This window comes from Ammodytes marinus (genome assembly GCF_949987685.1).
Source record: "Ammodytes marinus genome assembly, chromosome: 9".
Lineage (NCBI taxonomy): Eukaryota > Metazoa > Chordata > Actinopteri > Uranoscopiformes > Ammodytidae > Ammodytes > Ammodytes marinus.
Genome location: NC_137213.1, coordinates 10,360,442 through 10,388,265, shown reverse-complemented (window position 1 = coordinate 10,388,265; position 27,824 = coordinate 10,360,442). Strand labels below are relative to the sequence as shown.

Here is a 27,824-nt window from a genome sequence, read left to right as displayed (position 1 = left end):
GTTAGAGAGTTGCAGAGGATAGAAAATGAAAATAAATAGCAAACAATATGAGGAGAAACATTGTCTACAAAGAGGACACGCTCTGTCCTGTCCATTAGTGCATTATAGCAGCATAAAACCATGCACGCACCAACCCACAGCACAGGAGGAGCAACAGTCACTAGTGTATATAGGAATCCCTGTGCCGTTGTCGTGCGTCTCTGTCTTTATCTCGCCCATGATCCCTATCTCTGTCTCTTTCCCTGTGTCTGTCTCTGTCTCTGTCTCTGTGGTGGTAGTTGTGATGATTGTGTGCAGGATCGTGGTCTGTGTGGTGGTGCGTCCGTTGCGGAATGTGCTGGTGATGCCTGTGCTGCCGGTTGCGTTCATTGTGCTCCTGCTCATAGTCTCCCCCGTGGCGAGGCTGGCTGTTGCCACGGTGATGATGTTGTTGTTGGTGATGTTGGTGGTGGTGATGGTGGGGATTGCCGTTGTGATGCCGATGGTTATGGCCGCCCCGGTGGTTCTGGCGAGACTCCTCCCCTTCCTCCTCCGCCACATACTCGGCGTCCTCCTCCCTCTCCTCGGGAGGGTGCCTGCGCGGAAGCCTCTGGCCGTGATCCCTGCTCGACTGGATTTCGAGGCCCCCGGACGCTTGGTTGTGCTGAGCATGGCTGTGGTGCTCCGGCCGGCGCTGGTGTTGGTGGTGGGTATGATGGTGGGTGTGGTGGGTGTGCTGCGGTCTCTTTGGTTCAGTTCTCAGTAGACGATCGTCCCCCTCCCTACGGCCCTCCTCGGCCCGCTGCTCCTGCGCTGCTGGGGCCGACGGGGGCTCCTCGTCTACATGGTTCTCCCTGGAAACCTTCCTCTTGGGCGCAGCCGACTTCTTGTTTTTCTGTCCATCCTGGTATGAGAAAAATGCAATATAATGTCAACTGGATGCACGTGGACAAAAAAAACTATAACACTGAAGCCTATGTCCTTACATTTGTACCTGCAAGTCTATTTGTACAAACTCAAACAAACACACAGTTACACGCACACTCACACACACACCCACAGCTACACCCACGCACACCACACACACACACACACAAACACACACACACACACACACACACGCACACACACACACACACACACACACACAAACACAAACAGCAGCAGTTCAGGAGACAGCTGGCCCTCGAAGGCCTAAACTGGCAATCACACCAGAGGCAATATGAATATTTTTGGATGATAGTACTCAGTTTTATCATGGGACCTTACTCACACGGAAACAGACGGTTCGCTGCCTGAGACCCTTCTGCATCTGTTTTACAGCTGCTGAAACCACTCTTTACTTCACAAATAATTTGAACTTTAATTTGATTTTTTTATAACCACGTTATAAAACATTTTGTGTATAAAACATCATAAATAATGACGTTAAAGTTATACAGTACGATTATTTACTTTACTCTAAATTTACTGAAACTAATCAGTTATTCATATTTTTGTTTTCGAGGTTTCCAAGCATTGACTTTGTCAGATGTGGCAGCGAACTGGTGGTAGAACACATACTAAAATGACATCAGGATGAGTGGTTTGTACCCGTTGGTCTGAGACACAATTAGTTGCCAGTTTATTAGGTTATACCGAGTTCAGTATAATACAATAGTCCTGCAATTAATCCTTTAATTAATGAAGGCTTTAATGTTAGCTTTTGTTTTAGGTGCTGATTCAACTTTATGATTACCTTTAGATATCATCTTTATAATCTGACTTTTTAGATATAAAAATACAGTTTGATATAAATGCACATAACTTGCCGCTATGCAACTCATCTCTATTACTGCGGTGGAATGGAGAAAACTCAGCTACAGCAGACTTTGAAGGTTTCTCACTCACCAGAGGTAGACCTATTTCATTTCTTCGACTTTCCAGTGGAGAAGGATGAGGAGAAATGAAATGAAATTGTTAGATGAATGAATGGAAACACACATAAAGATGACTCTGCCTGCTCATAATTATTCATCCAACTTCATCCAGGCTTAGCGCAAAATGTACTATCCAAAAAAAAATGTTTGTGCACAATCAGCAGACTCTCTATTGATGCATTGGGTGGAATGAGATGAGATGACTGTATGACATCTTTGAAATAATGCTACATTCTTTCTTTATTTTTTATTTATGTAGTGTTTGCCCAAACATGTATTTGTGTTTCCTGTACCTTTATTGCAGGTGAGAGAGTGACGGGCAGTGTATTCTCGGCCAGCTGGGTCACCATAGCGCTGGGAGGCTCCATCTCGGGTGGATGAGTGGCTCTCCAGTACGACTCCAGGTAATCAGCAATGTGCTCACAGGCATCACTTAGCTGGTTCTCATCTAAGATGACGTCAAACATTTCCTACATGACAATGAGAGAAAGGATAAGAATACCAATGTATTTTCAGTTTGCATTTAACTCTAAGTGCTGTTTCTGGTCAATGATCACCAGTGTAAAGTCTTCATCTACAAAGACAAAGTGAAATGCATAATACTGAACTGAAATTTGTAACATAACAAGATGACATGATAGCAATCGACCTATTCAAAATAGTAGTATAACTGAACAGAACCAACCGTATCGCTGCACCAATTTCACACAATGGCCATTAGATGGCACTCACCGAGGGACATTGGGCAAGCTTGTCTGCTGCCACCAGCTGAACATTAAGATGTTTGGTCTGCGACTTCCCTCTAGTCTTGATCAATCTAGTTAAAACCTACACGAAACAAGTTGAAAGTGAGGAAGCAGAGAAAGAAAGAAAGAAAGAAAGAAAGAAAGAAAGAAAGAAAGAAAGAAAGAAAGAAAGAAAAAAAGAAAGAAAGAAAGAAAGAAAGAAAGAAAGAAAGAAAGAAAGAAAGAAAGAAAGAAAGAAAGAAAGAAAGAAAGAAAGAAAGAAAGAAAGAAAGAAAAGGTGGTTATAGTGGCTGTTGTCATTGTACAGGATAGCGTTAAGTACACACAATGAGCAGTCTGTTCAAAAGGAGATGGAGGCCTCTGGTGAAGCTTACTTTTGCTTGGGAGATCTTGACATAGACAAGGATGGGTGCCAGGGAAGTCTTGGCCACCTGCAGAGGGTTGTTGACTGTGTCTGCGTCTAGAACCACAAGCTGCATGCTGCGGGCCAGCTCAAAGATACGCTCCACCTCCCCCTGGATCTGGGCTGCAAAAGCATTACAGTCCAAACGTGACAATCTCATGTAAGATCATTGATATGTATTTAATATTGAATGCAACACCTCACACGGGTAATTCAGAAAGGGACAGTAGCTAGTCCTATCATTGCCCCAATAGCTTTGAATTGTAATTTCACAAATATAACATAATTTCTTTTAAATACTTTTTTATGACATCACTTGTAATTTCCGAATGTGTTTTTGCATTGCCAGAGCTGGAATGTGAGGATTTTTTCCCTCCATTTTACTCAATCGAGAATGAGGATACAGTCTGAATTTATTTTGAAGAAAGGTCTGAAATGGATGATCAAGTTGTACGTTTACAACCTAATCACACAATGAAAGTCTTTTAACAACAAACAAAAATCCCATGATGTGTGGGAAACTTTATCTACTGAGGAAAACCATATAATAAGATGAAAAGTTCTGGGACTGCGGGACTTTGAGGAGAGCTTGTTTTGTTAGCAAAGTTATAATATTGGTTCCACAACTATTAAATAACCGTTTTCTACATCTAAATTCAACACAATAGACTAAAAATTCAAATGACTACAACAACAACAAACAATGACAACTAAAAGTCTACCAAAATCCGTTTTCTATAGTGGGAAGAAAAAAAAACAATAGATAGAAAGTACAGACATGACAAATGGAGAATATAGCTCACAACTGTAGATGTGACCACACCGAAACACTGCCTATGAGATACCTATAAGTGGTGTATTTTTTTTGCTCAACCAATGCCTGAGTATGTTAACACATTGAACATTGGCTGTTACAACACTCATAATACAGTAGGTGATGAAAGGAAGAAGGGAAGGAAAGACATGACATGGACTACCAGTGCTTTCATACATACATACCGGCAGCATCTTGGATAAGAGAGAAATGAGAGAGACAAGAGTAGAGAAAACCAAGTGAATCGTATCCCACTTCTGTTTGACAACCATATTTTCTTTATGTAACCAAGGGGGATGTGGCCTATAGCCTACTCTGCACTGGGGCAAAGATGGATACCATCCTCATATCCGTACACAAATCAGGAATCTACATCCAGCAGCTGATTTACTTAGCTTAGCATTAAGGCTGGAAACAAGGTGAAACAGCAAGCCAGGATTAAACAAACAAGGTGTAACATGGTAATTAGAAAAGGTTTTTTCAATCCGCAAGAAAGCTAATACGTTTGTCTCCCACAATCTCAAGCCAATTTGTGGTGCAGACACTGATATCTAGCATTATTATCCCGATGAACACTTGTGTGAACACAAACCTCACAGTTTTTATTAACAAGATAGAGAAATGGTTAAAGTCTGACACATTTATTTCGGACCTGGGTCAAATAGTATCAGTTTCTTGTGTTATCCTAATTAGGGTTGCAAGTGGGTGAGGTTTACCACAAGGGACAACGCAGCGAGAGGCAATTACAAGTTACTACAGAAATTAAATGAGTGGACTTTTCTGTTGCTGATACAATCTGAGTTGTCCTAATGAGGTAATCCCCAAAGTGGTGCCAACAGGGTCATTTGCCAGGACTACTGGCTTCAGGTCGGGATGATGAAGCAGCATACCTAAATTGGAGCGGGTGTTGGACCGGTCCATTATGGCCTTTTTTCCAGGGTTGTTGAGGATGGACCGTTTAGCCAGAGATATGTCCGCTGTGACTCGTGTAATAGTAATTCTGGAGAGGACACACAGACACAGGGATTGTTACACAGTCGTGATTTTTTTTATTGGGTTTTATTTCCACATAACAGGTGTGAACACTGAAGAATTAAATCAGAACTTACCTGCCTTCAAATCGATGTTTTAAAAAGTCAAATAGTGCTTTTTGCATCATATCTGTAACCTGGAGACAACAAAGGAAACAACACAGTAAGCATGGATTTGAAATACAATTCTACAATATGACATAACGTTTCTCTGCTTTACAGTATCACAGGCCTTTTTACCAGCCAACGGTAACTTATTAAGTACTCAGACTTTAGAGTGTGTGAAGCACACTCACGTCTAAGCCCTTCAGTGACGGTCCCATTAGAACCACAGGACGCATTGTAGGCACGACGTCATACATAGCCACCTGCTCCCCCTATAGCCACAAAGAAACACAAGTTGAGTTCAGTATATGAGATAAAGTCACATGGTTTTGTGTGGGTGAAGTTGAGAATGTCTGCGAAGGCAAGTTGATATGGCAAAACAAGCAATATATCAGTATCACTGAGAGTGCTTGACTCTTAATATGAAATCTTATTGCCTTCTGAGTCTTTAAAAAAATCCACTTTCTGCACTGTTTCTTCAACAATGCGATTTTCATTAAACAGGACATACTGTATGTCTAGCACATAGACCGTATACCAGAAGAGGTGCGTTCATCATCGGATAAATGGATATCTTATCTTATATTAACACGCTTTGTGTTTGATGAAGGATTAAAGTTAAATCTTTAGACACAAAACATGATTGTACAGGTCAGGCAAAGTTGTTAAGTACTATGAGGCAAGTCACAGTATACTGATAAGAGCATAAAAGATCATTTCCACATTAACAAAAAAAAAACATACAACACAAAAACTACCTTTTAAAAATCATTGAAAGTTTCTGCAGTTTATAAAGCTGATGTGTCTATAGAAGGAGAATCAATGGGTTGATAGAGATGTCAACAGAACAACAAACATTTGAGTCACTTACCGGTTTCTTTTTCACCTGCTGATTGGCTGTTTATACAAAAGGATTAGAGAGGTATCTAATGTTAAATCACCAAATCATCAAACATTCACCAACAACAACAAAAAACCTTTTACTCAATTTAAGTCACACACACACACACACAATGACCTTGTGATGGAGGCGTATATTTCTTTGCGTTCAAATCTTGAGCTTGTTGATTTGCTGCTTTGCTGAAATGAGAGAAAAAGTTCTGAATTAGCTCAGATCTTTCCCACCAAAACAAGATAGGTTCTTTACAGTCTACTAATTCAACTGTTTGAAAATAGAGCACACAGTGTCAATGCAATAAACTCATTTGTGCTCATAGACTGTTTATCTACTTATATACGACACAGCTATTTAAGGTTTGGATGGAAAATCCCCTGAAGTGAATCAGCTCACACGGTTTCAACCGCAGTCAAAGTCTATCAGCGTAACTAGGTCAAGTCAAAATCTTTCAGTGTGTCCTGGATCCTCTATCCAGCATGTCTGATTAGAGTTAACACAACCTACTGGCTTAACAAGAGAGAAACATTTCCTACTACTATTATAGAATATTTAGTTTAAAATCTTTGAAAAGAGACCAATGGCTGTCTCAAAATCAAACAGCACTAGATTTGGAAAACCCCCCTCAGCAATATACTGTAAATACTGTATGTGCATTTTGTAATAAATGTGTTACAACATGTAAAATCATTATACAAATGATGGTGAAAAGGATTTGGGCTTGCTGCTGATGCATAACATAATCTTATAATGTATATCATTGGCATATTGTATATTACTGGCATGCTTTTAGTTTGATATTGAACTGTTGCCTAATGTTTGCATGGTAAACTTGTGCTGTGTGATGATATAATGTTGTTTTTTGTTTTACTTTGTTAGAGGTAAAAAGAGAAATGTTGCAAGTGCCATTTTTGGAATGGTTAAAATCATAATAACTTGGTAATGTGTTAGGATTTGCTATCCCTTTTAATGTTTTGATCTTTCAAGGATGGAATACCAGAAAGCCCCAGGACCACAGTGTGAGAGCTGGTTTGGGGGTATTTTTGATTAATTACTGATTAGCTATGGAACATGTGCCACGGACATGATAAGGGTCTAAGGACAGAGGCTGTGCAGATTGTGAAGTGCCTTGAGGCACATTTCTGATTTGTTGCCGACTTGCCATATGAATAAAGCTGACTTGGTTTGGACATCAAAGCCAAAGTCTCCTGCATTATGAGAGGGCAAAATATGATTAAGATGTTGTTTGTGTTTACTGTGTGGAGATATTAAATTGATAATGGTTTACCTATTCAAATATCTCATCAAACATTTGCAGGTGACAAATGTATGAATAACTAAAACTCCAGGATTAGATTAAAAAAAAAAGTTGCAACCTGGTTAACTTTTTAATTTTTTTTTTAAATAATTCATAATTAGACAAGTATTTGTTCTGTTTGTTTGCACATGTGCTGGATCAATAAAGAATATTATTATTATTGGGTATATGATGAAGATGATGATGATTATTATTGGGATTAAAAGATAAATCAGCCTACAACATTATGGGATGTGTGTTAGTTTGTAACCCTGCTGCTTTGAAGGTATAGAGGAAAAGAGGAACTGTTGCTATACATACCTGGCTAAGGCCTTGGCAGCTTTCCTCGCCTGGACTTCTCTTCTGATGAGAATAGTTTCCAGATTGACTGGACTGGGGATAAAGCCCACCACACCATCCTCCTTCACCGGCCGGCCGATCCACCACTCATTGTTAAATTTCTAGTCATTGGAAAGAAGAAGAACAAATAAATGAAAGGATTTAATCACTGGCCTAGCTCACATTTATTGTTATTCTGATGAACAAAACAACTCTATTCAACACCTATATCATTGCTTTCTATACGTTAAGTTGTCTTTATTAGTCAATTTACACAACGCACTATGAAATTCATCTTTTCGCATATCCCCTCTCAAGTTAGCACACTTTGGAGGGGGTCAGAGCACAGGGTCAGCCATAGTGCAGCGCCCCTGTAGTAGTTTGGGGTTAGGTGCCTTGCTCAAGTACACAGTGATAGAGATGGAGAGCAACGTAGACGTAATTCCAGCCAATACAAGATTTAAAAATGTCTGATGTCCGGTGCCAGGGATCAAACTACCGACTTCATGGTCACTAGTCGGCCCCACTTCCTCTAGCCATCCTATCACCTTCAATGTCATTGTTATCTACTGTACTGTACTGAGTTTACACTCGCACTTTCATCCAACGTGTGTGTGTGTGTGTGTGTGTGTGTTTGTGTGTGTGTGTGTGTGTGTGTGTGTGTGTGTGTGTGTTTCAAACCTCTTTGATATGGAGAAAATCTCTAGACTCAAAGGTGACGGCGTGGCCCGGTACGGGAGCGTTGTCGTCGTCTGCTGGCGTATAGGAGAAGTTGCAACGTACTGCGAATGCCACTGGCTTGTACTGGGGACACAGGATACACAGTTATTATTCCTATTGAATGTCACAGTCAACTTTTAACCCTACATTTCAGCCATGTAAACATTTTCTCCCAAACACAACCTCAACCCAGTACTTTGCACCAATATGCTTTTGAAGAATGATTGTTCACAGTTTGTAAATTGTGGAATTGATTGAGGGATATTATTAACTAATGCAAAAAGTAGTGGTTTCTTCGGAAGAGACACAATCACGACATTTGCTTGACAATCCATCATGTTTTTATTTAATTTTATTTTTAATAGAATTGTGTAATCAAATTTAACATTGTGTCAGCAACATTGCTCAGCTTTGGCTGCTATCATGTGTGCAAATATACAACTGTGCAGCCTAATGCAGTGCAAAATGAACATGGTCACGGTTGTCAGACCATGGCAAATGTAAATGAGCTACGGTATGCCTTTTAATCCTATCAGAGTCAAATGTCATTGGGATGCAGATCAAGCTGCTAATTACTCCACTTTGAAAAGACACAGATGTGAGGTCAGCATGGGGACGGGACGAGTATGTTTGCCACCTTAATTACATAGCACCAGTGGGAGCACATTAAATCTGTGGGGGGAGGGTGGACGATTTACTTCAATATTCAATGGGACGTGTATCAACAAGCGCTGCTCAAAAGGCAACGAGAGAGGACGCATTTGACATCAGCTGTGATACTGTGTAAAATGTGTGTAATGCCTTTCTCCCACAGAAAAACACACAAATACCCCCGCCTTTGTATGTAGATAAACCACAATCAACATCAATGGCCACAATGGGACATTCTGGCAACAACGGTAACTTGAGAAGCTGAAATAGTTTAACTGGGCTTGGTTTCAAATCCGTTTTATAGACTTTGGGCTGTGCACTGCACTCCACAGACAGTTTCTCAGATACAGCACCTGTTTCGTATTTCACATGACCAGTATTACATATGATGGCCTAAAGAGCACAACATTCTCATATATCGTTACATTTTGAAAAGCAAAAACATTTTAAAATGTTTAATTTTCAATTCATAATTGAACTGTTGCATTTAATCTTTGTTTCTTTAGGTGGAAAAATACTGAAGTGCTACACCGCAGTCGGCTGCAGTATAACCGTCAGAATTCATTGGAACTGAATCAGTAATAATCAATGTCCTTCATTATTGTCCTTCTCCAGACATTGAGCACATGAGTAGGGGATGAGTACAGTGACTCATTTGAACAGCAGAATATTGCTTTACTAATCCGATGCCCTTATGTTTGTGTTTCCTGTCTGTGATGTAATGGTGTCCTTGAGAGCAGCCTCTCTGAGAGAAGAGTTTGTTAGGGCGTTGGTGGGTCAGGGGTTGTGATGTTACCCATGATGCAACAGTAGGACAGTACCTTGGCCTTCTCAAGCTGCACCTGGGCGTTTCTTTCCTCAACGACGTCCGAGTCCTGACGCTCTCCCTGCAGGAGAGAGAGAGAGAGAGAGAGAGAGAGGGGTTGATCATGCATTGACTTGATCATCGTGTGTTGCACTATATTAGACAGAGAAGGAGACGGCACGCAAGAAGTACACAAGAAATCCTTTGAAAAAAAATTGAAGTCACTCAAACACATCAGTCTCATAGAAAAATAATTATCATCATCAAACATGACATATTACCAATATGTCATGTTTGATCAATTCTTGCTGGGATAGGATTCATTTCTCAAAGTATTGGGCATGTATTTACTTCTTATCTCTTTATCGAGTGTTCATGGCCACAAGAAACATAACCATGTTTGACTTTTCAAGGCAACCTTAGTGCAATTCTAAATATCTACACTATAACTAGTGGACTAAACTTTCTAAATGGTAAAAAGCCTAAATTAATGAGACCAACACATTAAGAAGTTTACCCCAAAACATCAGAAACCGTATTAGAAAGCATAGAGTTTCTGCAACAATGATTTTAAAGAGGGATTGAGTATTGCACCTCCAGTGTTGGACCAGCAAGAGGCACAAGACACACTGGTGGATCTTGATTTTAGGGCACAATAATATTGGTCACGTTAAAAAAAAAACACTAGATCCTTAACCTCCCCCCCCCAAAAAAAATTAAAAATATCCTGTCACACCATATCTTACTGCTTAATGCTCCCAACTTACTATGTCGTCAGATTTGGGTCAAAATGAACCCAACCCGAACATGCAGAAAAATTGCATTTGCATATCAAACTTGTTAGAAAAATTGTTCCTTTTTTATGTTGCCCATTTAGCTACAACACAAATATTTCTACAAATAAGACTTTGAAGCATATACACAAATAATTATTTGGAGTAAGATTCTATGGCTTCACACTTAAGTGCTTGTTAATTGGCAGATCATTGTGCAGCAGAAGACATTGGTGTCCTCTCTTTATTACAGTCTATGTATTGTAATCCAGTTTTAGGTATCCTCAGGTCTGTAAGGATTTCATTTACTATTCACGTAGGGTAGTTTGGGTTGACTTTCCTCAGTCCTCGATTCCGACATTGTGAACTATGGAAGTAAATGAGTGTCATCGGATTTTGACAATAAAAAGCCATTGAATTTTAAGCACTGAATATTTATGCATTGAAATAACGTATCTGAATTTTTTGCAGCATTGAAATAATGTATCTGAATTGTTTGCCTCTGAATTTAACTCATTACATTTTAAACAACTAATTTTCACCTTTATTTTACAATGTTCTCAAATTCAAAATCAAATATTCAACGTTAAAAAATTCAATGTGCCAAATTCAACTGCAAAATCCCATGTATGAAATTCAGAGTAAAACTTTGGGGACCCAAGGCAGAGCAATCGATCATAGATGCTAGATCGCATTCAACAAAGAGAGCAAGTGGGAATATTATATGCTAGCCATTATATTCTTCCCTATATAGAAACATGTTTGTACTCACCCAAGCACCATTGTTACTTGTGTTGCCGTTTGACATGGCTAAAACCTGATTTGCCTTCCTGCATCAGTCAGGGGTATCCAAGGCAACGAGCTAATATTCCCACTTGCTCTCTTTGTTGAATGCGATCTAGCATCTATGATCGATTGCTCTTCCTTGGGTCCCCAAAGTTTTACTCTGAATTTCATACATGGGATTTTGCAGTTGAATTTGGCACGTTGAATTTTTTAACGTTGAATATTTGATTTTGAATTTGAGAACATTGTAAAATAAAGGTGAAAATGAGTTGTTTAAAATGTAATGAGTTAAATTCAGAGGCAAAAAATTCAGATACATTATTTCAATGCGGCAAAAAATTCAGATACATTATTTCAATGCTGCAAAAAATTCAGATACGTTATTTCAATGCATAAATATTCAGTGCTTAAAATTCAATGGCTTTTTATTTTCAAAATCCGATGACACTCATTTACTTCCATAGTGAACCCTTGAATATCTCTATCTTGAGCATCAATGTTTACTTCTATCTTTGTATCATTTCATCAGTTCATCAGAACTTTTTATAATCTCTGCTTCCATTCAACCTGATTGACATCACTGTCTAGAGTCTGGTCTGACCCAATAACATCTCGGAGACATGCCTTTTCATTTAGTGCTCCTTTACCCTGAATACCCCACTGCCTTTAAATTGTGAGGAAGTGTCATAGCAGATTCCTCCCCGGGACGCTCAGGTTTATGAGCCATGTGTCCCAGAGATTAGATTGTCCCCTCAAAGACATGCTAATTAATGCCCTCTGTGTCATAGCTGGGAGGTGGCACAGCCTTCTGCGTCAGACTGTGGCTCTCAAGATACACACTTGCATCTTAAAGTCACAAATCACCTCTCTTGTTGCAGACAGTCGGCTCAGTCTGATGCACTGTAACAACACATTGATCCTGAGTCCTTGCTGACTTCCAGTTTGTTGCGTATATTGTTGACATGAAACTTTGGTACACAATATATTTTAATATTTTTAAACTTTCTTAATTATCCTGCTTATTGGTGAATAGTCCTCATGGTACATATTACATGTATTTTTCAGATTTCTTTTAGTATTATTTATGAAGTGCCTTCACCTAGGTTCCGATGTTACCTGTGCATATTGGCTACAGTAGCAACAATGATCTCTTTAGTTTGGTGTCATTTTAATTTGCAATGAAAAAAATAACTAGACTAGAGTCTTTGGCAACAGAAATACATCTGAGTACAACAGGTAGTGTGAGACTAGCATGACAGAGCTCTATAGAGACCTGTGCTTTTGGAAAGTATTTTGCAAATGAAATCCAGGGGTGGATGAATAGACTGTTGATGGTAGAGAAATAGTGACAGCATTGAACTACCTCTTATTCCATACATTTGTTTCCTTAACATCTATGTTTGAGTACAGTTAGAACACATGGGATACAACATATTATTCACTTAGATTTAGAGGTGTTAGTATTTCTGACATTGGAAAAAGGCAGGTTTGCTCCCAGTTTTTCAAGGTGACAACTCCATTTGGGTGCTACACACGCTTGCAGGCACGCAGGCACAGAGACACACACACACACACACACACACACACACACACACACACACACACACACACACAATCTTAGTTCTAGCTAATGTCATCCAGGCAGCAAGCCATACATGATCTTGAACTTAAAAAACCCATCCCGTGTGAAAAGTTGTCCACTGGTAACAAAGCATTTAAATATGTCTTACAGGGAGCGGAAATAAAATAGAAAATAATATCAAGTGTAATACAATCAAAGAAAAAGGGTACGACTAAAGACAAAGACAAATGCATGCGGTACTGATCACCAATATAATATTCAAGAAGAACTAGCACCACATAAGACCCAAAATTCAAAGCTAAATGTTATTGGGATTGTGTCTGGAGAAAAAGCTAAATAGGGTTCAAATGAAAATAAATTCAACTGAAAATAAATTGTGTAAAAATGACAATATCTCAAATGATCTCAAACAAAGAAAGGATGAGGACATGATGTGGGCATTAACAAGGTGCGGTGTTGATAATTAGTGGAGAAAATACGTTGCACAAAGGAGCCGGAGGATGCGGCAGAGAACAGGTCAAGCCTGAGAATTCAACATGATGAGGAGGGAATAAATGCGAAGGAGGAAGTAAATCTCCCCCGGGGGCAGAATTATACCCAGGCATGAGTGTTTGTTTACTCATGGCTGGTGTAGACATCTGTTCGCACAGCACCCGACTCTCCTGCCAGCCAATGTCACCCAGCCAATAGTACAAAACGCCCCCGCTGAATTATTAAACAATGTTGAGCTCGCTACTGCAGGTGACTTAGATGTGTGTGTGTGTGTGTGTGTGTGTGTGTGTGTGTGTGTGTGTGTGTGTGTGTGTGTGTGTGTGTTTGTGTGTGTGTGTATTGTCTGGGAGAAAGGAGGAGCTGAAAAAAAATAATGACTGGCTTCTTTGTTCTGCATTTGTGTTCCTTTGAATCTTTACTAGAGTAGAAAGTGAATCCACATCATAAGAGATATGAATTATAATCACTAACATGCAACCCATCTTGATGTCTTGATGCAACCCTTGAATCTTCTAAACCTTATAAAAAAAACTAATTTTAAAATAAAGTCTTTAATTTCAAAATCTCAACCGCACTCCCTCATTCATGCTTCCAGCTCCACCTCCATCTTTTCAGCCATCCTTCCTTCCTCTCTCTGCCCCCTTTTCTCCACGTTGGAAAGCCATCGCAGCCCATTACTGTGATTACGTGGCAGAGAGGGTGGGCACAGGAAGGTGGAGAGGACAAGGATGATGGGAGGGGTGGGTGAACAACTAAAGCCACTTTCTCTCGTATGCTGCCCCGAAGGTGACTCCTAAGCCGCTCAAAAAGCGTTTGCGCAGCTCTTTCGGCAAGTGCCAGGAGAGTACATTAGGAGAGGAGTGTCTGATTGGGGAGATGGACTCCATCCCTAAACTGAAATAATCAGAGCCATCGAGTCACCACAAGCCAGCTGGCTGGCCCGGAGCACTGCGATTCCCCCAGAGGACAGACTGAACTCTGGGTCTTAAAGAAATGCTGAGGTACATTCTTAAGCTCACATTAGAGAGACAGTGCAAGAGGTTGATCCACATTTTTACATATTTAACTCTTCTCCTCTGTTCGAGCATCTGACAGAACGTGTCTTTTCCTGCTGCTGAGCTTTACTCACACAGACTGACTTTACTGAATTCACTTTGACCACAAATCAAGATGTCTAACTGAGCGAGACAACAGGTTACTTGGTCTAATAAAGTCAGGTAAACACGTGTCCAGATTAACCAATTGTTGCAAAGCAATGCACCACTTGGAGCTTGCAGAATGGGATTAGATAAAATAGGACTTTGCTGTGTGAAAACAGCAAAACTTTCCCACATTAGCTTCAGACCAAAGAAAAAGTATCACATAATATCAAGTAATATCAAGTAACTTGTATGCTGAAATCCTACTCCCTACCTCCAAATCCAAATATATCATGAAACCCATTGCATCCTCGTAGACGGATTAAAGGACAGTAACCGTAAATGAAAAGTACGTTAAAATCAATGGGAGATAAGTTGTGGAGGTATTGAATCGACCGTTAGATCTCCATAGAGAAAGTCAGAATAATTAAGTCAGCTTGGCAGCGTACAACATCTCTGTGACTGTACTCCTCAAGGTCGAATATGTCAAACATCTAGCGGCAAAGTGTCATTCAAGCTGGTAACATGCTAGTCACATGTATGAATGAGCACCCCATTCACAAGTAGACACACTGATGCATAAATGGCATTAATAAAGGTTTTAAGTTGACAGATGAAAATATAGAAAATGTGTCTAATAATAAAGTAGCAGCACATTTTCGCTAACTATTCGATTTTTTTTAACAACATTCAAGTATTACATAAGTAAAAAATGCACAATCACATTTGAGGAATCACATCATTTACAATCTAATGATCAAGGAATTCACTGTTGATTTGGTCAAAACTGAAAAAAGAAAAAGAAAAATGTGAATGACAATGAATGAGCAAAAAAAGTGCGGATTGCTGCTTACATAATTCAGCATGCTATTATTGACTTGTCATGTTTCAGTTACATGCCCGTCCCATCTGTCACAGCTGTCAGCGATAGTGGGTTAGCGCTCACATGAGGGGATTCAGTTTCAACCAAATAACTAAACTCAGGATTTACAGGAGAAAAGTTGTTATGCAGTAGGCTACACGCACGCACGCAGACGCGCGCACACACACACACACACACACACACACACACACACACACACACACACACACACACACACACACACACACACACATACACACCACTGTAACTGCTACATAACATAAAGGCCCCCAGGGATGAACATATAACAGATTCAGCCTGCCTCCAACTTCCCCCCTCCCCTCCCCAAAAGCTCACCATGCAGCAAATGAACAGGATTTATAATCCTGGAACCGTGGTCACTAACTACTCCTATTCTCAACTCTTTTGGAAAGCAGATTGTCTGATGTTGTATTATTATACTGGTGCTTGACCTGGTGACATGGATTTGAATCGGAGTGGGACAACCCAAACCAAAATGTCTTTCTACTTTAACATCACAAAGCCCATCTATTGCTTTCATTTGACAAAGTATTGAAGTAGATCCCGTTGGGGAGTTTGCCCTCTTCAGATCATTATTTCAAGTTAAAGATTGTATTGAAAGACTGTATTATGTTTCTGAATATATCTCAGGATATATCCGTTTTCTGGGTATTAAATTAATAGAAGCTACATTAAAATGGACAAAAACACTGCCTGCCTCCCAACAAAAACCTTTCGTACAGTTCATTGTTGTCGGTGGAGCAGGTCACAAATCTAATTGTGACTAATTTCCTGTCAACCCCTTCAATGAGGTGCTGGCTCTGAGCCCAGCTGTTCAAAACCTTTTAATATTCACCTATAAATATATATTTTTGTTTCCGCGAAGGAACAATGACATTTTAGTTCAACTGTCATTTTCCCTTTGACGTGTTATTCCGTATATATTGCATTGATTTCTTTGCTTCTCTGTCTCGTCTTCATTAACAGCTTGGTCATTTGCATGCAGTGTGTGTTCCAATCAAGTTTTTTTTTTCTCAGCCCTGTCTGTTCAGCTGCTGTGCCTCATCTGTCTGAAAGAGACTGGCTCCATGCCCTCTGCCTGATGCTACCACAGAGCAGATATGGCTGGGCTGGCACCACCACCTTTACTTTGGCACGACAATCTGTCTGTGGAGTTAAAGGCTGTATCCAAGGCCCTTTCGATCTACAATTATACATCAAGAGTGGCAGCGAAGATGTACTGCACTAAACCAAATGTATGTGTATACAGTGTGTTAATGTGGGTTTTATCATTAGTCATTGTTACTGATGCTGCCAGTTCTTGGATACAAATTAGAGAAAGTGTTTAAACGTAGAAAAATACTTCAAGAAACTGATCAAGCCCCACCCCTCTGAGTTACTGTTGCTACTGTATGTCTGTTACGCTTTCCGTTCTAACAAATACACAACTATGCAGTGTGTCTGTACTACTATGATAAAATCATCAGGATTTTTAAATGAATGGGTCATTAATTTCAGACAAAGGAACATAAAAGCAAACTTCTCATTTACAGCAGTGGATCTTTTGGGATAAAATGACCACTATTGCTACAGAAGTGCAGATTGTATCAACTGTAGCTAATGTTAGCTTATCATTTTAAAAAGGCGACTCTGACTGAATTTTCTTATTGTTTCAAGTGTAGTCTGTACCATATCCACATGTTTTAAAATATGCACATTTGCTGCACAACATGTTCAAAACGTCAAGAAGCATTCTGATCCCTTTCTCATTAATTTATTTTTATTGTGGGCTCTGAAATTAACTGCATATAATTTTTTTATTTTTAACATCAAATACAATTTTCCTGTCATTTTGAAGTTAATGACTCCTCATTCTTAGCATTGAACTAATACTACAGAAAGAATCTGCACATTTGAGAAAAAAAAAACAGAAGATTTGCTACAAATGAAATCACAGCACCAAAGACTATATTGCAATACAAATAATCACAAGATGGAAAACCAATGTGTATTTTGAACTCTCTCTCTCTCTCTCTCTCTCTCTCTCTCTCTCTCTCTCTCTCTCTAACTCTCTCTGTCTCTGGCTCATGATTGTCTCCAAGTAAGGAGATTAAGATAGCATGCGTCAATCCAGGATTTAGCGAGAGAGAGACAAATGCAAAGTCCTCACAGACAGCCAACACTGCTGCGTGGACTGCTGGCGCTCAATTTCCCTGACAGTCATCAGATATCAATACAATAGCAGCATTAATATCTTTTATCTTTGCACCTTAATTCCTGTCCTGCTCTGCTCCTGTAATAGATACATTTCACCTATGATACAGAGAGGGCAATTCTCTCTCTTCTCTGCTGCGTTGCACAACGTTATGATGCAACATGATTACTGATGGTATAAGGACGGGCGTGTGTGAGTGTGGGGATTATAAAAAAACACTTTTCAGACCATTCCTGCTATGATTATTTCACCCTTGTTGCACTGAAGCAATCATTGAACCAATGCTGTCTTTGGTACTGTCATCGCTGTCACTGTTTGCAGTATGAGAATTACTAAGAAGTTTTATTTCCAGTTGAAAAGAAAACAGAAAAAGACAAACAGTATAGGAAAATAAATTCCAACAAAACATTTATCAACTTGGAAGGAGCGCAGGTATACCTGAATGTAATGCCCCAGTCACAGCAACTAAGAGGCTTTTCCTATTCTAGGTAACAAGCATGGGCCAGCACTAACTGACCGTCACACTGTAATGCAAGACAGTAGGCCATCCAGAGGCTGTGAGGCTTCCTCAAGCTCCACTTTTTCTCACGAGTCATTACAGATCTAAGGATCTGTTTTGTATTAGAAACATACTAACACAGAGATATTTAAATAAATACATAAATTGAAGGTGGTGTATCATTTATAGGTGTTCTGAAAGTTTTTCAAGAATCCTTCAAACGGCGTTTAAGGATTTTTTTTGGGCCACACACAAAACTTAAAACAATAGCAAGTTACATCAATATAAACCAAAATAACTAATGATAAACGTTTACATTAAGTTCACATTGAAATTTTATTTTTTTCCAAACAAACAACAAACATTTATAAACATGTATAACCCCTACCCACCCACACCCCAAACAATCCTTGCCGGCTATGATCTTTGTTTGGATTAGGAAATAATAATTACAACTCCGACCAGTTATTTTGCAGCAGACAGACTAATTTTTCCATCCAAAAGGTTAAAAGAGTCTTTAAGGGCCCACTCACAGGGATTCTGGATAATCTTTCAGAATGGCAGTGAGTGTTGTGAAACAAGCATCTGGCTTTTCCAATGACTGACAGGAGAATAGTTTGCTCTGTAAAATGAATTCAATTGTTATACCCGAGAAGCACAAACGGGTAGCTTTTCTCACCGAAAGAGATCCGTCATCTCAACCTCATACAGTGGCCTTCATTATTGGCCTTTCCACTGTACGTAGAATACTTTTTAAAGGTTCGTATAGGAAGAGTGTAGCTTCCTAAAGCACTACCTTTAAATAATGACTGAAATCAAATCAAATCAAATCATTTTTATTTGTATAGCCCAATATCACCAATAGACATTTTCCTCAGTAGGTTTTACATTCCATACAATATGACACCCTGCCCTTACACCCTTAGCTCGGCTGAGAAAAAACTCCCAGTAAAAAAACCTTTACCGGGATTTTAAAAAATTGAGAAATCTCAGGGAGAGTCGACAGAGTAAGTGATCCCTCTCCCAGGACGGACATACTGCAATAGATAGGTAGAGAAAATTCACGAAGGAGTTTGATTGTTGACCAGATGTTTACATGGTAACAGTAAAGTAAGGTGTGAATAGTGTGGATGCAGGAGGAGTTCTGAAATGTTCTACTCAGGTAAGAAAGACTGGCCTCAAAAAATAATGCAGTGTAAATATTGATGGTCTGTGCAGCAGAGGACGGATAACTTGACTTAAATCTGCTGCTGTAGTACTATAACATACTACAAAATAGGGATGAATTTGTGCAAAGTTTCACTCCCTATCTCCTGGTCACTATATTACACCAAGTTCAAAGCAAGCCAGAGAGTCATAAGTGAAAGACACATGTTACTAAGTGAAATGTAATCCTTTTGATTGTTGCAGGCATTTGATTATGCAACTCCCAACTGGACACATGACATGAACATGATAACTGCATGTGGTTATTATGCATCTCTCTCAGCACTGAGGCTGCTTTAGTGAGTGCAATGATGTGGAAGGGCCTCACACAAGGATTAACGCCTGTTGCAACAGATGGTGCATTCTCCTATCCTTCCTCTTAAACACACACACACACACACACACACACACACACACACACACACACACACACACACACACAAACAAACTAAATTAAATATTGCGTATTTTACCCTTTTCTTGGGAGGCATGGTGGTTAAAGCAGTCCACTTGCGTTATTCCACGACCAGATCCGATTACCGTTCACCTGGCTCAAGAAGTAGATGAGGCATGGACAAGTGTGCCATGAGACTGTGTTTGCCTCTAGAACAGAATATATCCTGGGATGCTGTTAAATGCAGCAACAACAACAAAAAACATAGTTCTTCACTTTGCCGTCTTGTGCGTAAAGTTGAAATATTTCCAAGAATCGGCGACGCGCAGGACACCGCCGGAGGCAGTGGCACGGATGAGTGGCGTGAGAGGTTTCACTTTAAGTCAGCATTGTGAGTTGGCTGTAGTTACCCTGTCCCGAGTCCTAGGGGTATTAAAGGCTTAGGTCTCGGCGCGGCTTCTGTTGAGCCACACACCGCGCTCAGTATGACCTCAAGCAGCGAACACACCAAGAAGGTATCCACACCGTCCGTACGGTCCATGCGCGCTAAATAAAATGAGTGTCTCATTAATGTCGCTCCGTCCGTTGTGCGTGTGATGTTTGATTATTAGTGTGTGTGTGTGTGTGTGTGTGTGTGTGTGTGTGTGTGTGTGTGTGTGTGTGTGTGTGTGTGTGTGTGTGTGTGTGTGTGTGTGTCCATCCAAGTAACTTCCTGTGGTTTTGGCGGCACAAATGGAAGTATTATAATGGCCTGGCTTCAAAACAACTCATTTGAACTAAAGTACCAGATTTACAGCTTAAGTACAGACAGACCTACAGTAACTCATCCTCCTGAGAGCGTAATGGTGATGTTTTTTTTGTTTTTACCCCCACCATGAGTTCAGTCTCATTATGTCACACTAAAACAGTAGGATACATGCCAAGTATCAGCCACAATTTTCTTCTTTTATCCTCAAGTTCCCCTCACGTTTCATTCTCAGTAGCCAAATTGATAAAGTAGTATGCAGTAGAGCTATTTCCTTTATAAGTTCCTTAATCATTTGTTAACAGCTCTCCAAGATCATCAGTGGCCATGACATGTTCTCTCACTAATGACCGACACAAACCTACAATACACTACTACACAAAAACAAAATAACTAATCACATTATCAAGATGTATGCCTTCCAATAGAAGTGCATTTATGAACCATATAATTAGGGGCGTATCATTCTAACAAATGAGATAATGCAACAACTAAAACTAGCAGATGAGATCATATCATTTAAAGCACTTTGCATGCAGCCCCGGGACACCCCTAAGAAATCCCAAGATGAATCTGATGTGTCAGAGGATGATTAAACACATACAAAGCTTTCCCTTGATTTTCTTCCCTTGGATATTTCCAAGTCGTTAAGCTTCTATAAACCCATCAAATAAAACAATTTAAAGGATGAAAAACTACCTGCTTTAAATTCATGGAACTAGCTGCTTCCGTAAAAGCAAAGGCGAAAACAAATGAAGAAAATGTGTTAAATGACTGTACAAGGTACATGTAGCCTACTTGAGTATTTCACATATCTTTAACTTTTATATAGATATCACTATAAAATATTGTATTTTTTGATCCCGCAATATTAATTTAAAAGCTGTTGTGTTTTTACATTCTAAACGTGATATACTTGGACAATATGATGCATTTCAACACATTAATACTTCAGGGTTAATAATATTCGTACGGTAGAAGAGTATAGTGTGACTTAACACTTGCTGGACCATAACATGAACTATCAGTGCATCAAATACATCTGTATCAATAATCCACAGAACAGACTTTTGAAGGACTATTTCTTTTGTAAACAGTCATTCCAATAAAAAGATACATCGGAAGATATAGTGAAGTACAAACATCTCCAGAGAGAGAGAGCGTTGGGAGCGAGGGACACCAGATGAGAGCGTTACATAACTGAGAATGTAAACTAATCACACTGGGCCAGGCTGTGACAGTGTCAGGCAAGATGCTGTGACACCGACCTATGGGTAAGGCACGCACGCACGCACGCACGCACGCACACACACACACACACACACACACACACACACACACACACAGAGGCTGCTGCAGATGCACACATACATGTACTGATCGAGTGGACTGTAAATGGTAGGTCACAACATTTAGTCCCGTGACCTGGGACTGAACCAGACCATGGGCTTTACTCAATCCATGACACCTCAAATCTCCTGCAGCAGGCACCAGCTCTCCTCAAGTGCCATCAAAACGCTCAAACAGAGTCCCTGCTTACCATGACTCCCTGGAAGGATCTGTGTGAAGTTCTTACATAAAGACGGTACGGTCAGTCCTGTGCTGCTTTAACACAGCCACTGAACCATTTGTACACTCTCTGCATTTGTGTCACGCCACCTCCAATTATGTGAGCATTTATGTGTGAAACTACAAGTGTGTAGTGTGTGTACTGAAAATCATTCTTAATTATTATTTATTTTACAATGCATGCATTAACTCGACATCATTGTAAATGAGGGTCACCCCTCAATTGGTCTCTCGAGGATAAATAAAAGTTAAATGAAAAAAAAAAAAATTAGGGAAGGCGCTACAAGAAAGTCATATCTACAGTACATTATCACAGAGACACCATGATTGTTTATGTGGTGTGTTGTAATAGTCCTGTGTACTAATGTAAGTGGAATAATTTATATCAAAATGTTGAACTTTTGTAGACAATTGCTTGTGTTTTCAATCAAAGTTGGACAAGAAATGAATAAGGAATATTTATAAATGTAACACAGCAATAACACACCAAAATGAAAATGTTATCTGTCACAAAAAAGCTCCTGGAATCTGTGTCGGGATTTAGCTGAGGTTAACTATGTGTCAAGTCAAGTCAGTTATATTTCTATAGCCCAATATGAAAACATCAACACAATCTTTTACCACTAGGGGCTTTACCATGCTGTAGTAGATTACAACATACGACATTGTGTGCACCGAACAGACCAACATGGTAAAATTACAGTATAGATACAGACAATCAGGATGAAAACATTTAAAATAGACTGAATCTACGTTTTTTGCTAAATTGGTTTTGCCTGGGAACAGCTTATGAGATGATAATCATGCATAAACAGCACACAACACGTGTTCATGTGCACATGTGCTCTCTCAAACATACATAAATAAGCATCTGTCACTAATCTTCTTACAACGAGAACGTGTGTGTGTGGGGGTGATGTGTGTGTGTGTGCGTGTGCATGGTGTCAAGCTGGGGCCAGTAGTGCAGAGCAGGGCAGGTCAGGGTTGACGGGGCAGCGATGGATGGCACGCACAATTTCAGGCGAAGATCCAGACCTTGGACTTCCACTCTGCCCTCCACACATCTGCCCTGACCAGAGAAAAAGACTCATGATAATACTCATGTACGCAACTGTAAACTGAAACGCTAGAATACGTTGGCCCCACCCACTAAAAACTAATTCATTCAAAACCAAATTATCAATGGAATAGAAGAGCACTGCAGGCTTTAGTTTAGTTTTGACATCACAGCTGACCCGTCAATATAGATGTGCTAAAGAACCATCACAGATAATGGATTAATCTGTCTGGAGTCCTTGAGCCCATAGAACATGTTCCTTTTTTGTTCCAACCTATAAGAGCAATTTGGCTTTGAACAAGCATGTTGCTGAAACTGCTCTATGTCCAACTTTCTAGAAACATATACAGTATAGCATTTGGCGTGAGAAAATACAGGCAATGGTATCAAATTCCACAGCAAAAAAAAAATATTTGAATGCACGCAACCTGAACTGTTATAATCCAGCTACAGCCCATACCCCTTCCATCACCTCTCCACTCCACCAACTAGAGAGGCAGTATATTCACCCAGGAGACATTTTTGTTTCTGGGATCTTTTGGCATGGCCTGCAGGCGGAGATGCCAAGGGACTGACTCCTGAACCACTCATCGTCACACACACACACACACACACACACACACACACACACACACACACACACACACACACACACACACACACACACACACACACACACGGCCCGCTCTGAGATGGAGACAGGCTTTTCATTTGACGTTCTCCACTATTTCCCCCCTGTGCTAACAAAACCCTACCAGATTTGAATATAGAATAACTCCAAAAATGCCCTCCAGAGACAGAAATAGAACTTGCAGACAATATCCTTCTGTCTTTCTCTTTGACAGTGGCTGTCTGCTCTTTTCAGATTCATAGCCCTGTAAGAACGTGCAACCAAACATTTGGCTTATGCCCCTCCTGCATGATGCAAAGACCAATCTCGCCCTCCTAACATCTGGGAGAGGAGAGACTGGGAGGAGATGGATGGAGGGAGAGAAGTAGAAAGGATGCCAGGATGCCCAGCCAGTCCAGTGGTCGGACACATATTAGGGCCTTCTGATCCCGGACAGGAGATTAAACAAAAAAAAGCATGTCACATGGGGTTGTTTTTTGTAAAACACAGAAGAACTTTAAGAATATATAAATGAATAAATAAATAAAAAGCTGCCGTGAAGAGCTTTTTTGGTCCAACACAGATACTTATCTTTGATCTCCAAAACCCATGGCCTGCGGTGAATTAGGAAATAGCAGTGTGCGTGTTGAGTGTGGAAACGAGTCAATACTGAGCAGAGCCGGCAGCGTGTTTACCAAATCCACAAGATTTGATTCAGCGTGATAATCGATTTCCACCTTAGCACTGTATGGATCTGCAGTATGAAATACGTAATATGAAAGCACATCTAATGCGCCATTCTGCACATGAAATACTGTATGAGCCGAGGCAGATATGTGTGGTACTAAAAATAAATGTCAATCAGAGACAATGCATTTCTTGTTAATTAATCAAAACTCAGCATGCTATTTAGGATGTAGGCTATTTTCCTTACAGACGTTTAATACATGGCAGAGCTTTTAATAGTCAGGCAAACATTGGGGCATTCACAGGTACTACAAACACCGATATCTTCCTAGTTTGGATCTAAAAATTGCTGCATTATCATCTCTCCACATTTCCTGTCTGCCCCTGGCTTATATTTGATCAATTAAGGGCAAAATTCTGTGATTTCCTGAAATGTTTTAGCAGATTCATCTCATGGGGATAAGCGAGACCCTGCCCTTCACCTGTTGGCCATGCCGCCCTGACACTCAGCAAGATGAAAACAGCAGTAGCTAAGCAGAGAACAGTCAGATGTCTCAAGCATCTTCTTAGAGCCAGGCAAGCACTTAAGGTAATCCAGCTCTGTTCTATGCCAGCAGAGGCCACACCTGGAGGAGTATTTCTTATAAAAAAAAAAAAAAGCAATAAGTTAATAACACAACTGACTGAAATATTTTTGTTAAAATTGGTTGATTTGAGAAACGTGTCATAAACGGGTCCTTTAAATCGGACATGTCTACTTGAAAACAAAGTGGTGAAGTTTTTCTACTCAGACTGTCAGATGTGAATAGTTTTTAGAAGCTCGATGACAGAAAACTATCCAGAATTTCACAATAAAGATTACATATAGGATTACAGAAAACATTGTAATTGAATAAAATTGTGCAGAAGTACATCTTAACTGGTTGGTCATCTTTTGGCCCACGGATTTATTCCTCGACCCCCTTAGGGGACCACAGCCTCCAAGTTGGGAACCACTGTCTTAAAACAAAATGTGACTTAGATTGCTTCATCTTTTGTAATCTCATTGAGGACTGTATAGTTTGAATCAGACACATACAATATCATAGCAAATGGAGTGAAAACCACATTAGGCATAAAAGGCATAACACATTTATCATAAGCTTTTTCAAGCCTGGGTGCAACTCACACATTTTGTGGATTATTTTTCTTTTTATCTCCTTACATTTACGTGCCTTCCGTGGCTCAGGGTTATAACTCTTGTTCAATTGTTGTAAGCAGAAAGAAATCAGTGACACCTTGCTAAATGCGGGCACCCCGTCCCACTTTTTTGATGTGTCACTGCTTTCAGCCTGTGCGCCGTGTAGTAAGTGTCTTGTTGCTGAGGTGAGCACACATTGCATGCAGCGGTGCGGATTGTGCTAATCTGTGAGGCTCCGGTGTTGACAGCCTATTGAGCGTTTAAGGGCTGTGACAGTAAGCCTATTTCATGTGGGAAGGTGGATACGACTGGGTCCGCTGCAGTCAGCGCCATCTCACAATGCACGGCTCGGACACTGTAGAAACAGCATTGACAAGACTTGGGCAGGGAGAGAAAAGCAACAATGACTACAGTGATGAAGCAGCAGACAGACTGACAGAACGGAGAGAGAGAGAGTTAGAGGAAAGACAAGAACAGATAAAGAAGGAACAGCCAGGAGAGGGGTGAGACCGTCCTCATTGCTCCTCTCTTGTCATTGGTAGGACAGAGGAACCCTGGCTGGTAATGAGATAACTGCACCTGTCTGACCCCCTCCTGCTCCCCGGATGATGCGAGGAAAAAAGCTCTTCTAAGCAGCTGTCACATAAAATCACTTAATAAGTGCATGCAAAAAGTGAATAAAAAATCGTTATACACCTTGGTGGTGTTATCAAACTGTTGCCTCGCAGTGGAAAACCATTCAGACCAGAGGTGAACACATCCAATAGGCCTACATTGATTGGCTCCTCCCTAGGTCCATGTTTACATGGAGCCCTGTGTACTTGGATCAATACAGTAGTTACTGTTTGACACTGTCACCATCTGTCCTGATCAACTGCAGCGTGGCTGAAAACTCACATAGACCATCACTGAGTTAACACCGTAGCAGCAACATAACAGGTTGTTAAAGAGTCACACTCACAGCTTCTGGTAGACACCTGGAGTTATTTGGCTCACATCCTCCAGATCCATTATTCATATCAGTGACTACACATACAATACTATAAATGTGAAATAGTCTGCAATGGCTTGTGTCAGGGCAGTTCCTTTTAAGATGTATAGGCTATCAGCCCCCCCTCCACCTCTTTGCTATAAGACAACTCCACTGTTGCTATGGGATCAAAAACATGCGTATGGATGCTGCGACGGCTGTACTTACATAGGTGGACTGCACTCTCCGCCAGTGTCCCAGCCCACAGCAATACATCAAGACATCCAGTGGGGGGAAGAGGAGGTGGACAGGCCGACCAGAGCCTATGGGGAGTGGGGGGTTGAGTCCTCTCAGGCCGGGCTCACACACAGGGTCTTCATGGCACTGGTGATGCACCTGGTCGCCAGGAGTTTGTGGATCGCACGAAGAGAAAGAAAAAGAATCCAATTGTATCTGTGTCCACAGGTTCTCGCATAGGTAGATCACCTGGGGTTTCAGTGACAGGAGTTATATCCTCAGGTGAGTCCAGTTGATCGGGACGCCCAACGTCTCAGAGCATCTCCAAGGTGATGTGGGGGTGCTGCCGTCCCAGGGACAGTGTTGGAGTGTGAGGTTTGTATGTCTTCTCATGTGTGTGTGTGTGTGTGTGTGTGTGTGTGTGTGTTCTCACCTCATCTCAGAAGGACAGGTGGTTCATCTGCCATCCTGTTGTTTATTTACCCTTCCCACAACCACACCCCACCCCACCCCTCCACTCTACCCCCCCTTCCAGCCTCCCTCTGTCTTAAGTCCCCCCCTCGACTAGTCTTGCTACAACAACTAACTGTCAATGTCTTCCATGTGTGTCCCCTTCACTGCTCTCTAGTCTGTCCAGTAGAATTGTCCAGTCATAGCTCTCGCATCACTCCACGTCCCCCGTCTTCGCCTGTGTCCCCGTCTGTCCCTCCCTTATAAAGCCCCATCACCCTGGGAGTCTAGATACAGAGATTTCCAGATTTCCAGTTCTGTGCAATTCTTCTTTCCTTTCTCCTTAAAAAAACTCCCAGCTCTGTATAGCTCCTCCTCCAATATATATCTTGCTCTCTCTCTCACTCCACCACAACGCTGCCTCCCTCTCTCAAGGGTCCTGCTTACCTGAGTCACTCCTTGCACCCCAGTTGTGCACGTGTGTGTGTGTGTGTGTGTGTGTGTGTGTGTGTGTGTGTGTGTGTGTGTGTGTGTGTGTGTGTGTGTGTGTGTGTAGGCTGCAGCTCAAGCTCGCAGCTCTCCCTCTCTCTCTGTTGCCATGCTATAGCAGGTAACATTCGGCTAGCGCAGGAGACACACAGCCTGA

At 40.7% G+C, this 27,824-nt stretch overlaps 1 protein-coding gene across 1 annotated transcript; it reads right to left on the bottom strand.

Annotated features, from left to right (window-relative positions):
* Positions 1-160: 160 nt before the first annotated feature.
* Positions 161-26,767, bottom strand: cacnb2b (calcium channel, voltage-dependent, beta 2b; the record flags this gene model as incomplete). The annotated part of the gene is made up of 13 exons (XM_080033501.1): positions 161-883; positions 2,192-2,368; positions 2,631-2,726; positions 3,019-3,170; positions 4,752-4,861; positions 4,971-5,029; positions 5,189-5,269; positions 5,869-5,894; positions 6,016-6,077; positions 7,511-7,650; positions 8,210-8,332; positions 9,721-9,786; positions 26,720-26,767. 13 exons carry the CDS (start codon positions 26,765-26,767, stop codon positions 161-163), a joined length of 1,863 nt encoding a protein of 620 aa, XP_079889627.1.
* Positions 26,768-27,824: the final 1,057 nt, after the last annotated feature.